The sequence below is a fragment of the Abramis brama genome, assembly GCF_963993115.1.
Source record: "Abramis brama genome assembly, chromosome: 14".
Taxonomy (NCBI): Eukaryota; Metazoa; Chordata; class Actinopteri; order Cypriniformes; family Leuciscidae; genus Abramis; species Abramis brama.
The window spans coordinates 32319416-32336946 of NC_139976.1; the positions used below are offsets into that span (position 1 = coordinate 32319416).

General features: G+C 38.1%; 1 protein-coding gene across 1 annotated transcript; it reads right to left on the reverse strand.

Annotated features, from left to right (window-relative positions):
- Positions 1-8: 8 nt before the first annotated feature.
- LOC311095789 (uncharacterized protein) lies at positions 9-11888 on the reverse strand. The gene is made up of 8 exons (XM_084134562.1): positions 7961-11888; positions 6177-6261; positions 5160-5351; positions 4981-5049; positions 4700-4801; positions 3113-3238; positions 685-717; positions 9-543 (listed from the first exon to the last, which is right to left on the reverse strand). The coding sequence occupies exons 3-8, from the start codon at positions 5277-5279 to the stop codon at positions 352-354; spliced, it is 642 nt and encodes a 213-aa protein (XP_083990688.1). The 5' UTR covers positions 5280-5351; positions 6177-6261; positions 7961-11888; the 3' UTR covers positions 9-351.
- Positions 11889-17531: the final 5643 nt, after the last annotated feature.

The following is a 17531-nucleotide window of genomic DNA, read 5'->3' on the forward strand; positions in this document are numbered from 1 at the left end:
GTGGTGAGACAAGGACATGGGGAGATGATTGCCTACTACCGTTCAAAAAATAGACAAAGAGCCAAAGAATTTATTCACTGCATTTACTGCCAAGGGCCTTATAACAAGCGTAGCCTTTGGAAACATATCAAAAACTGTCCTCTGAAACCTAAAGATGATGATGCCCAGGGCAGGAAAAGAGTTCGACCTCTGTGTGCTCTAAACACACCAGTCGGCTTAGAAGTGAGCAAAGGTTTCAAGAAAATAGTGTCCTTTATGAACTATGATGAAGTTTCGCGTGTAGTTCATACTGACAGATGCATCTTTCCTTTGTAGTCAGACAGTGTTCCTTTCTCCATGGCCATTAGGACTTTACTCATTTTTGCCAGCTGCAGTGTTCCCTCTGCGATGGACAAACTCAAGGTGTCTGGCCATTTTTGACCATGTCATGTCCAGAAGAACTACCATCCGATTCATCTGAGCTGATTTTTGGTATGTTTGGTCAACATCGCTGTAGTCTGTGACATCGCTGTAGTCTGTGTCACAGACGGTACTTCCTGAATACTGAATGAGAGAATATAACACTTACTCAAGGCAGTGGTTCCTGTAACATTATGTTTCATCGCATTGTGGATACTGGCAAGCAAAGTCATAATTATGCCAAAAAAATTGAGCATATAAAGTATCACATGGCAAGTCACATACCTGTCTTTTTCTTGATGGCCTTAAAGAGGATATCTGGAAGAGGAGAAATACAAACAAATATAAATAATATATAATTTCATATAATCTATTGTTAGTTCTACAAGTGCAATACAGCCAGACCATCCCAATAATTAAGCAAATTAATCTACCCACCTCCCTTAATGAGAGTGTCTCAGACATCTGCGATTTTGAATCACTGATAAGAGTGAAGATAAGGGTGGAGCAAGAGAAGATGATGATGATGATGATGAAGGCTGCGCATAGGAAGGCAATGAAGGCTGCCCAGGCGAGGATGATGAAGATGAAGGCTGCCCAGGCGAGGATGATGAAGATGAAGGCTGCCCAGGCGAGGATGATGAAGATGAAGGCTGCCCAGGCGAGGATGAGGATGATGAAGAGGAAGGCTGCCCAGGCGAGGATGAGGATGATGAAGATGAAGGCTGCTCAGGCAAGAATGATGAAGATGAAGCCTGCCCAGGCGAGGATGATGAAGGCTGCCCAGGCGAGGATGAGGATGATGAAGAGGAAGGCTGCCCAGGCGAGGATGATGAAGATGAAGGCTGCCCAGGCGAGGATGAGGATGATGAAGATGAAGGCTGCCCAGGCGAGGATGATGAAGGCTGCCTAGGCGAGGATGAGGATGATGAAGGCTGCCTAGGCAAAGATGAGGATGATGAAGATGAAGGCTGCCCACGCGAGGATGATGAAGATGAAGCCTGCCCAGGCGAGGATGATGAAGGCTGCCCAGGCGAGGATGAGGATGATGAAGAGGAAGGCTGCCTAGGCGAGGATGATGAAGATGAAGGCTGCCCAGGCGAGGATGATGAAGGCTGCCTAGGCGAGGATGAGGATGATGAAGGCTGCCCAGGCGAGGATGATGAAGGCTGCCCAGGCGAGGATGAGGATGATGAAGGCTGCCTAGGCGAGGATGATGAAGATGAAGGCTGCCCAGGCGAGGATGATAAAGGCTGCCTAGGCGAGGATGATGAAGGCTGCCTAGGCGAGGATGAGGATGATGAAGGCTGCCTAGGCAAAGATGAGGATGATGAAGATGAAGGCTGCCCACGCGAGGATGATGAAGATGAAGCCTGCCCAGGCGAGGATGATGAAGGCTGCCCAGGCGAGGATGAGGATGATGAAGAGGAAGGCTGCCTAGGCGAGGATGATGAAGATGAAGGCTGCCCAGGCGAGGATGATGAAGGCTGCCTAGGCGAGGATGAGGATGATGAAGGCTGCCCAGGCGAGGATGATGAAGGCTGCCCAGGCGAGGATGAGGATGATGAAGGCTGCCTAGGCGAGGATGAGGATGATGAAGATGAAGGCTGCCTAGGCGAGGATGAGGATGATGAAGGCTGCCCAGGCGAGGATGATGAAGGCTGCCTAGGCGAGGATGAGGATGATGAAGGCTGCCCAGGCGAGGATGATGAAGGCTGCCCAGGCGAGGATGACGAAGGCTGCCCAGGCGAGGATGATGAAGGCTGCCCAGGCGAGGATGATGATGATGATGAAGGCTGCCCAGACGAGGATGATGATGATGAAGGCTGCCCAGGCGAGGATGAGGATGATGAAGGCTGCCCAGGCGAGGATGATGATGATGAAGGCTGCCCAGGCGAGGATGAGGATGATGAAGGCTGCCCAGGCGAGGATGAGGATGATGAAGATGAAGGCTGCCTAGGCGAGGATGAGGATGATGAAGGCTGCCCAGGCGAGGATGATGAAGGCTGCCTAGGCGAGGATGAGGATGATGAAGGCTGCCCAGGCGAGGATGAGGATGATGAAGGCTGCCTACTAGGCGAGGATGATGAAGGCTGCCCAGGCAAAGATGATGAAGGCTGCCCAGGCGAGGATGATGAAGGCTGCCCAGGCGAAGATGATGAAGGCTGCCCAGGCGAGGATGATGAAGGCTGCCCAGGCGAAGCTGATGAAGGCTGCCCAGGCGAGGATGAGGATGATGAAGGCTGCCCAGGCGAGGATGAGGATGATGAAGGCTGCCCAGGCGAGGATGAGGATGATGAAGGCTGCCCAGGCGAGGATGAGGATGATGAAGGCTGCCCAGGCGAGGATGATGAAGGCTGCCCAGGCGAAGATGATGATGATGAAGGCTGCCCAGGCGAGGATGAAGGTGGCATGGGTGGCGCAGGAGCTGGTGACGGTGATGAGGACAGGGCAGGAGAGCATGAGGTTGATGAGGCCATTATAGAGGTGGACAAAGCACAGGGTGCCGATGAAGAGGGTGCATCAGATGTGGATGCGACTGAGGATGACTGTGACAGCTTGAAATATAATTTGAATAAAAATATAAGGTCTAAAAGCAAAAGGACTAAGCAAACTGTTAATTAATAAAATAAATGAATAATAAAATAATTAACCGTTAATTGACTGAGGCGTTGATCACAGAATAGTGTGATTATGTTCACATATTACTCACCAAACAAACTTTTTGTGATTGCTGTTTAGCAATCTTGTGTTCCTTTTCAATTTCTGCTCTGTTAAAACGTTCATAGCAATCTTCATGATGTTGTCTTAATTTTGCCAATCTTGATTGAAACCGCTTCTGCAGATATATAAAGAGGTATTTAGCTTAAACAAGAATAAAATGTACATTAGCAATATTGAAAACTGTGGCACCCATTTCAGACAAGAACAAACACACTGTAGGAGTGAACAAAAAATGTTTTGCACATTTCAAAGCAAAGATCATTAATAAAATAAAAACTCTAAACAAACATTTATACAAACTTTACATACAAATTGTGACAATAGTCACATTAATAGTTACATTGGTTCAGAGTCAGACATTTAAACTCTGAACCAATAACTATACTTAACTAGCAGAGGTTGGTAGTAAGGCGCTACATTTACTCCATACCATCCAAGTCATTTTTAGTTTGTTTGTTTTAATTGTGGGTACATTTTACATAAGTGTGGGTACATAAGTACATTTCTAATGGCAATACAATTTTGTATCATTTGAAGCGTTTATACACTAGTGACGGGTCGTCATGAACGAATCTTTAATATGACTCGGGACTACCGAGTTGTCTCAGAGAGTGATTCGTTCATTTTGCGCTGACCGCACATGCCCAACATCCCATGGGTTCTGTACTGGAAACAGAAATGATTAGTTCATCTCTCGAGACTTCGGGTCCAAGTCTTTCGTTCTTCCGGTCAGTCCCACAGAGGCTATGCTGTCAGTACCGGAAAGATAAATGATTAGTTCACCTATCAAGTCCACGAAAACTCAAAAGATGAACTAATCAATTCTGTATCCGGTAGCGACTGCATAGCTCAGCCTATATGGGGCTGTCACGTGATGCACGAATGACTTGAACCCAAAGTCGATAGACTCGAAACGTGAACTAATCAATACTGTATCTGGTACTACAGACTGCAAAGCTCAGTTTATGAGGATCACGGGATGATCGAACGGCTTAGATCGGGAGGTGAGGTAAACTAACAGAATGCATAGCCTGAAGACCCAAATAAATAAATTAACTGTTTCTCATAATATGGCCTTTTTCTTGCATTGCAATTTTTTTCTTATTCTAAATGCGATCAACATTTGATGTGTTTGGGGAATTTGGCTAACATGTAACATTTTAAATACATTCTGCTGAAATGAACGAAATAACTTGAAAAAAGATTTGTTCATTTTGATGAACGAGATTTAAAGATCTGAGTCAGTAAAATGATCCGAACTTCCCACTACTATTACACACGTGTGCTGGATGAAGTGGATATGCACCTACAATCAACTAAAACCAAACCTTTAAAAAGCATCCTATGGTTTGCCAGCGATAAAGATCTTTTCGAGTTGAACACCTGAGCGCCAGCTGTTAGTGGTTGCCTGTGTTGCGTGTTCATTATTTTGGGGGCCGAGCAATGAAGGGAGGGGTGTGTCTGTTTGGGTGTCGATTTCAAATATCAATAGTGTTTCTCAGAAATCACTCACTGCACTTTCAACTAGCTGGCAGTAAACATCAGTAGATAGTTGCTGCATGTATGAGATGGTTACCGTTTTATTCATTGATGTTATTGCTTTGCCTGACTGCTTATATGGACCATTGCTGTTCACCTTGTCCAATTCAGGAGAAGAAACAGAAGCTGAACAATGGGGCTGGATGTCAGAAAAGAAACCAGTGAATATCAAAATCAGAATATTTGTAAAGGACAGAAAAACTTGTTCATGTTCATTCCTCTAGCTGTCCTACACGTTATCTATCATTTCTTTCACACACAACTCTACGCTGAAAGAGTCAATAATATAATGATACAGATGTTTTAAAGTGGACTTACCGATTTCTGCAGACCCAAACTGCTGGCTGGCTTTTTATCAGTGGATTCTGCTGATGCTTTATTCAAAGGCTTGAGAAATATGAGACCACAATCACATGGTAACTAATCAGAATGAGAGTTAAGATTATGAGATTTGTGAGAATTACTGATTAATCTCTTTAGCATTTTCTTGATAGTACCTTGACTCGCCATGGCCAATCTGAGTCGCCATAATTGTAAGTGATTTCCTCCCCTGGTAGAATGTCTCGTACAGCAAAGAGACACAGGTGAGGTTTTCTGCTCACTTCAACGGTTCTCATTTTGCAAGTATTTCTGGTCTCATCATTTACATAAGTCTTCCCAAGGACGAGTCTTCTTTAGATGCATCCATGCTATAAAGACATAAAATGACCACTCAGTACTAGCTAGACATGTACAGTTATTATAAGTGGTTCTGAACCCCAGTCCTGGGAACCCACCACTCTGCATATGCTGTATGTCTGGTGTTTTAATCCACCTGATTCAGATGAGGAGTTCATCATCAGAACACAGCTCTATGAACTCATCTGAGTGTGTCAGGTGAAGGAGACATACAGAATCTGCAGAGAGGAGGGTCTGAGAACCACTGATCTATATGATATATGAGATTAAATGGCGCACTGCAACATCCTCTCAGCTCTCAGATAAAGGCATCTAAAATTAATCATTTTGTTCTCTTTAGGGAATACAGGGAAAGCCAATTTAGATGACTCAAGGAAACTGCACTCAGTACTCTTAATGTCAGTTCATGTTGAATTTTAATTATTAGGGTGTGTTCACACCTGGCATGTTTGTTTAGACTGTTAGTGTGGTTAATTTGAATAAGTGTGAACACTGCCATCTGAAACCTGGTGCCACCAAACAAGAGGATCCAGATGCTGAATAAATAGGTCTCAGTTGGCTTCCAAACGAACTCTGGTGCGGTTCGAATGAAAAAAGAATGTAACATGGACCCAGAGACATGTAAACGAACCAAAAACAGGAAGATGTGACCCTAAAAAGGACAGACTGGTCAAGCATAACAGGTTTGACAATAGAAATGCCAATCTGAACACTAAGCGGACCCGGACCAAACGAACCAAGCGAACAGAACTCCAGGTATGAACACATCCTAAGTATTTTACAGTTCCAGATATTTTAGCATCCTTACTACATCAATCCAACAGTTCTGTACTCACCACCAATTTTTGCCATGCCACTGAAAATCAAACAGGAACGTGTTCTCAGCTTCAGTGTAGTGTTCAGTTCGGTCGGAAGAAAGCTCTAAAGAGGAGAAATACATTAGCTGCAGTTTCTTTAATGTCAACTATTATTTTATTACTAAAAGTTCTCTACCATATGACGTACATTATACGATGTGAAAGGGAAATTACTTAAGGAAAATAGTCAAAAGTCAGGCTAATCTCAAAGCATGATTTGCTTTTTATACTTTACATTATACTTTTAAGTCTTAAAATTATACAGTTAAAATTACATACATTTTCTTACACAAACCTATTTTTGCAGGCCAACCCGGTAGTAGTTGAACATCCCCTGGTTTCCTCCACAAAAACCCACTGGGATTTGCAGAAAATAAGCTAAAGTTAATCTATAAACTACACCACGGTTGACCAACTTCAACTTCCTTACGATGAAGCTTCAACAACTGTGTTGCATTATTTTAAAAGACAATTCTGTTTGTTTATTATTTGCATCTCTTTCAGGTAGTTTTTCTTTGTGGTATATGGATGTTTTATGTGGCTTCTATAGTTTAGATAAAAGTATAGAGTTTTTTTTTTTTTTTGTTGATAAATGTGCCTCCAGGAACTCTAAAGCTTTAAAATCCATCTCCCTGTGTAATATTTATAATGTTTCTGCATTATTATAATGCATGTTTGACTGATTGTGTGATGTATACATCCCCATCCCTACATCTACCTAGAATAGTTTGCAAGAGTGCGATTATAAACACAACGAGGCTGTGAAAGTGACTAGATGAGTTAATCTGTTCAGCTGATGACGTTTAATGTCCCAGACAACCCGTCTCCCATTTAGACACTTGTTAACAACTGCCTTTTACCAGACAAGTAAAGGCTTTTAAAAAAAACACACAAGAGAGTATTACTATTTTATGTTGTGGAGTAAAGCGTGAAAATATCTTGATCTTGTGCTAACCATGGATCTTATTTCAGGAATTTAACCAAAACCCATTGATCATGTTTACATGCACACCGATACGCTGATAACAAAATAAAATCACCTTCTTGAAATAATCCATTATCCAGGTTTACATGCAAACCAATAACCACGTAAACCACTACTTTATAAGTAAATCAGGTTAATGACGTCAAAACCTAACCATTCGTTTATCTGACTGTGTATTTCATATGTCATGTCAGTTGTGATGTTAAATAAAGCCCAAGAGTATTCCAGAATTTCAGAGGAAAACTTCCAGACTCATATTCTCCTCTCATGCAGTATCGGGTGCAGGATTTTGACTGTACCACTTCTGAACGAGATGAGAATACTTTTAAGAGGTTCTTGGGTCAAGAAAACACTCGCTCTGTCTGGATGTGCTTTAATCCAAAATAAGGACACTTTCCTGTCACACATCACACATGCTCCCTTCAATAAGCCACAGAACACAGAGGTTAATGTGTTTACATGCCGGGCAAATCTGCAAATAAGGGGCAAAAATCTATCTGTGTCGATTGGTTTATGCTTATGCTGTTTATGGTGACCTTAGTCTGCGTTTACATGACCACATGCACTGTCGGCTTATTATGCATAACTGGGTTCAGAATGTGCAAATAAACATTGACTTTGGGTTGATGGAACCAGAAATGCAAAAATGTAACTGGTTTTGTTTAACTTGTGAAACATGGATATTAGTTGGCCTAACAACCATATGACTCACCTCACATTAAATTCTCAGTTTTGTAGATTAACGTTATTACTAAACTGCTTAGTAATTTATACTTGCCTTTATATTTGCTGATGAACTGCTCTCGAAGCCCAGGCTTGTCGGTTTCACAGGTAATGTGATGCTCAGCGTCCTGCAGAGGTTTTTTACGCCTTTTATTTCCCAGCATGCTGAATTTCTTTCTTGAAATGACTGAAAAAAATAAATAAAATAAATATAAGGTGAATGAAATAAATAAGCATATTTAAAAAAATCTTGTTGATCTTACTGGAATTGTTCACCCAAAAACATACATAATTAACATACAATTATATTAATTGTTGTTTCAATTGAACCTCATGTTGTTCCAAACCTGTGTTGTGTTTTTTTCTGTTAAACACTAAAGTATATCTTTATATTATATCAACAGAGCTCTATTCAATGACAGCACATGTGACCAGTCAACAACAGGCATTTAGATAAAAAAGGCAATGTCAATGATGCCAAAAACCATTAGTTCTTGTGTGCCTTGTGACCACAATTGACATCAATCTACTGTATATTCATATTTGATTTAAGAGCGTATGGGAGATTTTCAGTCAGTAACCAGCTAGATTCATAGGGGCTATTTTTAATGTGCTTTTGGTCTGCTTTGGATTTGACACACACAATAAAAATACTATAAAGTGTCTATGTACTGGCATTGGGCAAAAAAGCTCTATAAAGATAAATAATAATAAGAACAGGCATATAATGTAATAAAAAATATTATATAAAATAAAAATTATCAAATAATAATGATATAAAAAAATGGAATTCATTATTTCATTATTTATACAAATTACTGTTGATAGTTGACAACACTTTTGATTAAAAAAAAAAACAATGATATAGGCTAGTAGACTATCACTGACTCAGTTGTTTAGATTAATTTGCAGAATCTAAAGTACTATTATATAAAAAATAACAAAATTCTATTTACTGGCCATTGCCTACAAGTTGGCAATAAACTTTTTCTTTATTGCAGCAAATCATCATATTAGAAGCAAACTCAAATACAGTCGAGAAGTAAATAAAACCCTAAGGAAAAAATAATTAAACAACTAAAATAAACACATCTTACTAACTTTCATATTTCACAATGTATTTAGTTATCATGCATTTTGAGGACAAGTCTAGATCTCACCTTTAGCCTTTAATGCGTGCGTGGTGGGGGTTGTCGTCGTCTGTTTCGCGTCCCATTGTCACGTGTCTGCATTTCCCGGGAAAACACATCCACGGTCGCAGACTTGCGTAAATGACGTAATTACGTATTTGGATTTCACGTTGAAATTGTGACTACATTTATTTAACCTAATAGAACATTATCTGATGGCAAGAATCTTTTTTTCCACAGTTTTAATCACAGTACTCTTTCTTCAAACTAAAAAAAAACAAAACAAAAAAACCTGTGGTGAAGTGAGTCTTTCCAGAGTGTCTTTTCCGGTCTTTTCTAGTGGACAGAGCACATGATCACTTTTAAACGAATCCACCCGCCTCGAACTAGGAACCACTGCGCATGTGCGTACAAACACAGGTTTAAAAGAGCAAAAAATGCCTAAATGAGCAACCTAGATCTCTTGAACAGGCATATTATTTTCTACTAATATCATTAATCAAAATAGTAAATTGATGTCTGCAAATATACAGCAGGGCTGATATGAGCTGGTATATCTCCAGTTCTGCACTTGTCTGTGTTGTTGTCATTTCATCAGTGTCCCACAACTACTTCAGAATTTATTTGAGTTAAGAAGGGGGAAGGAGTGTGGATTATTTCGAGGCTCAAAATTAAACTTTAACGTGTAATTTAACAGCATTATCTTTTTATGTATTTAATAAATGAATGGTATTTACATTAAAGGGCGGAGAAGCTGTTAGACAATGTAAAAGTGCTTTAAAAACGCATAGCCACAACAGATTGTCATCTTTTGAGCAGCACTGCTGATTACCTATCTCTCTGTCACTGGTCAGTCTGTTAGTTCATTCATCTCATCTCTTTCACTCTGCAGTCAGTCTCAGTGCTGTGGGGGAAGGGCGCGCACGCGATCAGTCTCAGTGCTGTGGGTGAAGGGCGCGCACGCGATCAGTCTCAGTGCTGTGGGGGAAGGGCGCGCGCGCGATCAGAGTCAGTGCTGTGGGGGAAGGGCGGCTGATCACAGTATGAGCAGATCTCAGTCAGTCTGACAGGCAGAGACAGAGCTAGGGTTAGGGTTAGGGTTAGGGTTAGGGTTAGTGTAGATCCAATGGCTTTTAAAATCAAAGTAAGAACAAAATACATCTGTAAACAAACATTTAAACGTGTCAGCTTGATTCATGATTCTTTTAAACACTTTTTTTCTTTTGTATTATGACTATATGTAACTGCTGTCTCTATCTCTCTCTCTCTCTCTCTCTCTTTCTCTCTCTCTCTCTCTCTCTCTCTCTCTCTATATATATATATATAGAGAGAGAGAGAGAGAGAGAGAGAGAGACTCTCTATATATATATAGAGAGAGAGAGAGAGAGAGAGACAGCAGTTACATAATGTTTGCTGTAACTGCTCTATTAACAGTTATTATCAGTCACTTTAGTACATTTATTGAATCATCCTTAAGATTTGCACACCAGTACCTAAGTGCATTTCGTACAAACAGCAGAACACAATAGATTAGCCTACCATCAAACTCCTGTAACTTGCTCAAAATCCTTAGTACAATATCAAAGAACATATCCTTGTGTCATTGTTCACAAACAAGAATGTCAAAATGCTTAGTTTCAGATGTAAACTATGGCTACGATTTTGATGACAATGATTGAAAATACAAAATACTGCACTGTATCTGAATGACATATAAATTTAAACAGCACACATATACGCATTACTCTAGAGGAGACTGGACAGGATTCACATATGCACTTTTACTGTTGGTCTGACAAAAGATTACAGTACAGTGGCACTGTGATATAAAAAACAAGACTATCACACATATACTGTATGTACGTGTCTCTATCAAGTATATTTACTGTATAATGTATAATGCAAGTAGACTTCTGTAATAGCCTATAGCATTACAGTAAGTCTACAGTTTATGGTGAACAGTACAGTGCAGTAGAGTGAACACTGTCTGATTACACACCTGTTCTGTCTACAAACGCTTGAATGATTGAAGACACACGGTTGTTCTCCCAACATTCGGCTGCACCCTTCATCCAGCCTCGGCCATAAGGTCATGAATGAGAACATGATCTACAATAATGGCACTTATTTCTTCTGAAACACACAATCTTAGCCTGTTCCTCTGTTTTACCTCCTTACCCTTCCACCACACATCCTTGCTCCTCTTCTTCTTCTCGGCTGTTCACCCTGTTGTTCTTCCTCTCTCAGAGTGTGTAACGTGTTGTGCTCTGTATGCATCCCAGATGAAGCTTCATGAGATGCACTCTGAGCTATTATAGAGAACTGGTTGATCATTGATTGATCTAATGCTTTACATTCCCCTTCATTAGTGAAATTCAGAACTCACCTCTGCAATTCAACAATTCAGGACAAAAAAAGTCTAATAGAATTGTATAGAAAATATGTTTGACAGTTTATGACAACTAGTTCAACCAATTCTGCATTTAATGACTTATGGAACTAATGCCTATATGTTTTGTGGGGTAAGACTATTCAACAGAGAACCAGTATAATACATTTTTATAAACATGACATAAGCAATTAATAATGTAAGAAACAGCATACATTTGCACATAATCAACTGCATGAATGTACTGCAATTTGTTCAAAAGAATGAGAAATTGCTTTTATGAGGTGCACAAGTAGATAATGTGGAGATTGAACAAGTAAGAATTTTAGTTGTGATCTGAGAAATGCACCAAAGCAACTGAGAAAAACTGTAATATAATTAATATAATAATATAGTATCATTAGAATTGTTGCTGTAACTGCTCTCCTTTATATAATATAATATAAAGAGAATGTTTGCAGTAACTGATCTCCTCTATATAATATAATAATATAATATAATATAATACAATATAAAGAGAATGTTTGCTGTAGCTGATCTCCTCTATATAATATAATATAATATACGTTAATATAAAGAGAATGTTTGCAGTAATTGCTCTCCTCTATATAATATAATATAATATAATATAATATAATATAATATAATATAATATAATATAATATAATATGAGAATGTTTGCAGTAACTGCTCTCCTCTATATAATATAATATAATATAATATAATATAATATAATATAATATAATATAATATAATATAATATAATATAATATGAGAATGTTTGCAGTAACTGCTCTCCTCTATATAATATAATATAATATAATATAATATAATATAATATAATATAATATAATATAATATAATATAATATAATATAATATGAGAATGTTTGCAGTAACTGCTCTCCTCTATATAATATAATATAATATAATATAATATAATATGAGAATGTTTGCAGTAACTGCTCTCCTCTATATAATATAATATAATATAATATAATATAAAGAGAATGTTTGCAGTAACTGATCTCCTCTATATAATACAATATAATATAATATAATATAATATAAAGAGAATGTTTGCAGTAACTGCTCTCCTCTATATAATATAATATAATATAATATAATATAATATAATATAATATAATATAATATAATATAATATAATATAATGTAAAGAGAATGTTTGCTGTAACTGCTCTCCTCTATATAATACAATAAATATAATATAATATAATATAATATAATATAATATAATATAATATAATATAATATAATATAATATAAAGAGAATGTTTGCAGTAACTGCTCTCCTCTATATAATATAATATAATATAAAGAGAATGTTTGCTGTAACTGATCTCCTCTATATAATATAATATAATATAATATAATATAATATAATATAATATAATATAATATAATATAATATAATAAGAATGTTTGCTGTAAGTGAATGTGTTGCTGTGGTAACGGACTCCAGCTCGGTGGGTGGGGGAGGGGCGGCGGCCGCTCAGGGAAATCGCTCATAATATGACAGGGAACGGCAGAGCGCAAAGTAGGAGAAAACACTTAAAACAAATAAAATCACTCATAAAAGCAAGCGATTTTTGCATGTTTTCACATCTTTTTGTGGCTTGTGTATTTTTATTGAACAAACTCAGATGAATAAATCATCACACATATTGACAGATTTAAACAATTGTCCCTCGATCCGCTTTTGGAAGGAAATATGTACTTTTTAAATTCACATGACGTAATGTGCCTGTCCCTTCCCCGCTTCAAACTCGTTCCTATATGATTAACAAACTCCTATGTAAGTTACTGTACGTGCTGTAACGTATAGTCTCTGTATAGGGTGCGGGGCAGCAGCGCGATCTTCACACACACACAGAGCAGACTCTGATGCGAGCGCAAAACTGCGAGGATTAAAGTTTAGAAACATGCTCATATAAATCGCGAGAGCTCCAGCTCAGGGCAAATTAGTCTATTTTTATTTAAATACTAATTATTGGGAATTTATCTATAATTTTCTGTCAATTCATTCATTAATCATGATTTTTTTTGCCTCCGCCATGTTTGTTGATGACGTATTGGCGTCTGATTGGTCAGATCATGAATTCCCGCTCTCGTAGTAGCTTCCTGCGCTCTGATTGGTCAGAATCCCCGAAGTGTGTATCTTTTCCGGAAGTGCAGTACTCCTAGAGGGCGCTGTGTTATACACACTTTAGTGGGGGGGCATACACACTTCAGGTACACAAATCACTTAAAAGTGATTTTTTGGGACAAGTGAGATTTTAAGCCTGGACACCATTTTAGAGCATGCTGAATGCCACTGTATAGTCAAACAAATGAGGACATACAAAATGTCCTCAATTTTTTGGGTGGTCCTCAGTTTACCGGTGTGTATTCTGGTGAATGTACCCAAAAGTGATATAAGTAAACGCACACACACACACACACACACACACACACACACACACACACACACACACACACACACACACACACAGAGAGAAAGTGTGAGACACAAACTCTCACTGGAAGACATTTCAAAATAATTTGCCTACAGAAGATTTATATTATCTCACTTAGGTGTCTCTCATGCCATAGCAACCATTTCTTGCGTTTTCTTATCACTGAAATCAAATGCAAAAGTATCGGCTTTCAACAAGTGCTCGGTCTCTATTATTACTTCCATTGTTCTCACACTGTGGGCTCTGTGTCTCTGCTGATATGCTACGGCTGTGAACATTCACCAGTAGTCAGGACAGAGAACTATTTCCACAGCCTCTGGGGCTTTAGGAGTGTATTTCTTTCAGACTACAGCAACAACATATGCTGTTGTGCCTCCAGAGCTGGGAATAATTTACATCGAATTCATGTAAAGATATATTTACCTTCACAGATAGTGTGCAGCTTTGCATTTTAGAGCTGGTCTGCATGTATTATTTAAGAGAGAATTAAGTTTTAATCACAGCAGCCAGGGAACCTTCATTAAACGAAAGCTTGTATAATGATAATGTGTGTGTGCTTTGTACAAAACCCACATTTCTGACTTCATGAAAGAGATGTATCATGAATATACTGTTGAATTTCAGAAGTATCCAGATTTCAGGAGTTTACTTGATGTATTTTTATGAATCTGTATAGATCTGGAATTTAGTCTGATGTGCAATTCAGTTGAAAATATGTATGTCCTGGTGAGAAAGAAACAGTGGCATATATTAACTCAATTGTTGCAAATAGGTACTAACTCTTTCCCTGCCATTTTTCTGGGATGAGATTTTCTGTCATTTATGACACAACACTTCCCCACCATTTACAAGTTTCTCCAGCAATTCGTATTTTCACTGTTATATGGAAGGGGATGCTGTTACAGATCTTCTGAAATCTATTCCATATCCAGAAACAAGTGAAGAAGGATATCTGTGCAAACCAGAAGGAGCGGATAGAAGCTGTTTATGCACAAGTAAGCTAACATGATCACCAAACATTCAACAGCATATAAAACTGCCTAATGTTACTGAAAAAAATGTTGAACCCACATGAAGAGGTAACGACTTTGCAAACTTAGGGTGTGTTGATGGACTCGATCTACTCCATCTATGTTTTGTTCATCATTCTGAATCCAATCCAGAGGAAGTCTTTGACAAAAAACTGATTTTCTCAGCTTTTCGTTTGAAATTTTGTTAGCAACATTTACCCACATTTTTAAATGTCGATAAAGAAAAATGAATGAAGCTATAAACTACTTTTTTAAGGCAGAGATTAATCAAAAAAGCTGGCGATGGATGGCTACTTACAGTAAAAAATGAAATGCTGATGAGGAAAGAGTTAACCAAACTAACCTTACCCGTATCCCAATAGCAGAAAAAGTGTTTTGCAATACAACATGGATACAATAAGCACACTCTACCTTACTTTTTTTTAATGTAAATACACTACGTAGTAGTTAAAAACACTTAGGCCCGGTTTCACATTCAAGGTTTAGATTAAGCCAGGATTAGGCTTGAATTTAAGTAGGACATTTAAGTAGCTTTTATAAACTTGCCTGAGAAAAAACCGGTGTGCATCTTGAGACAAAACAATGCCACTGACATTTTAATATATGCCAGGCTTAAAGGGGTCATGAACTGCATTATTTTATTATATTTCCTGGGGTGCACTTATAATGTTAGTATGATTTTTCCATAAAAAAAAAAAAATGTCATAATTTAGAAATAAAAGGCATTTTTCCTACCCTGAACGCTCTGATGGAAGGGGCGTGTCTGCTGTGAGACTTCAGTGTAAACGCCCACTGCTGTGATTTGCTAACATCTTTGCATATGAAATAGCTGGGTAAACATGAGGAACTCTCTCAGAAACGTTTAGCAACTTTTTACTTAAGATTAACTAATTATGAAAAGTATTGATTGTAGCATTATATTTAGATCTATAGCATTATATTTAGATTGTGGCATGAAAGGTTGCAGTGATGAGAGCATTGCATTGTAGCTGAGACATGTTGAGCGCATGAATGCAGTGATCTCGTCATTGCAACTCAATTTCTGCACTCTCACAAATGCTTTCATTATAACTAAGTGCAAACGCGATGTAAATAAGAGATTCGTTGATTATAACGGGAGTTTTGGCTAGAATCCAGAACACAGTCACTGACAAACTCGTAGTGTTTTATTGACAGTTCCAGCGATTGTAATTCTTTGATCATTTTCTATATATAATGTAATCACAGAATAAATCACAGATTATTTTCATCCTACTAAGAAAAACAATGTGAAGTTGACCGTTTAGTCACTAGTTTGATTTGACTGACACATAAACAACGATTTTGAGACAAAGAACATCAGACTGTACATGACTCATTACACATCAGAAATCACTGGTCACTGGTGATTTTGGTTAGACACGTACACATAATCAGTACATATCAAACTATCTTTAACAAAGAAATATTGACACAGTAAAAACGTTGATCTTCTTCTGCAGAGGCGGTCTTACACCTATGATGTCATAAGTAGGCACATTCCAAAACGAGTCGTTCTCTGGGCTTGGTTTCAATTAAAGCTGTTTTTGGACTAACAAGGAAGTTTTCAGTTCTGAAACCTTCAGGATATTCTTATAGTATGATGACCTCTTATAAGTCAAAAACTCAAGGAAAATTTGATTTCTCAATTCATGACCCCTTTTAGCCTTGTCTGTGAAACCGGGGGCTAAAGAGTGACCAAAAATAGTCACTTCCATTTCTTATTCTCTTGCAACAAACTCTTTTTTTATGTTTGTTATAGACAGCCTTTCTGAAGATGTATATAAATATAAATGTTGTCTTTTAGTATAATTTAATTATTTAATCAAGAACTAAACTATACATTGAGCTAACATATATATTTTTACGTGTTTTCTCACAATGAATTTCACTACTGTAACCTTTCTCATGGATATGTCATTCTCTCCTCTGTTTCAATGGAACTTTCTTCAGAGTTTTCTAAAAAAAAAAATAAATAAATAAATAAAGTTGTTTTGTTGAAATTTGGACTGGGATGTCTCAGGGGTCATCATTATCCTGACTGCTCTTGCTTTGCTGTGATGCTTTTAAAGTATTTCAAGAGCGAGTGAACAACTGGGATGAGCTGCACTTGATGAATCCTGACCTCTCTGAATAAAAGCACATCACTGCAGCTAGTTTTAGGCATAAAAAGAAGATCTTTGAATCCCAAATGCGTGAAAAGTGTTCAGAATACTGACCATGGTATTTAGGAATTTAAGAGCTCACACAATGCGTTTCTCCATTCTGTTAATGTGTGTGGTATTTCAGTTGAATAATTTTTTTGCTTAGCAGCTTGGGAAGCAGCTGTGCAAGGAAAATTGTGATTGAATTAAAGTGGCTCTTCAATCCCGTGATTCTCAGAAATGTTCAGGGTAAGACACTCAAGTCAGGGTTGCTGCACAGTTTAAAATCATATTTAAGACATTCTAAGACATTTCCATGACCTGAACATTTAAAAAACAAAAAACAAAAAAAAACAACAACATGTCCATTTCAGTGCAAACTCAAAATCTCAAAATACATCATGTGTCATAGATTGAGATCCAAAGAGGATTGACACG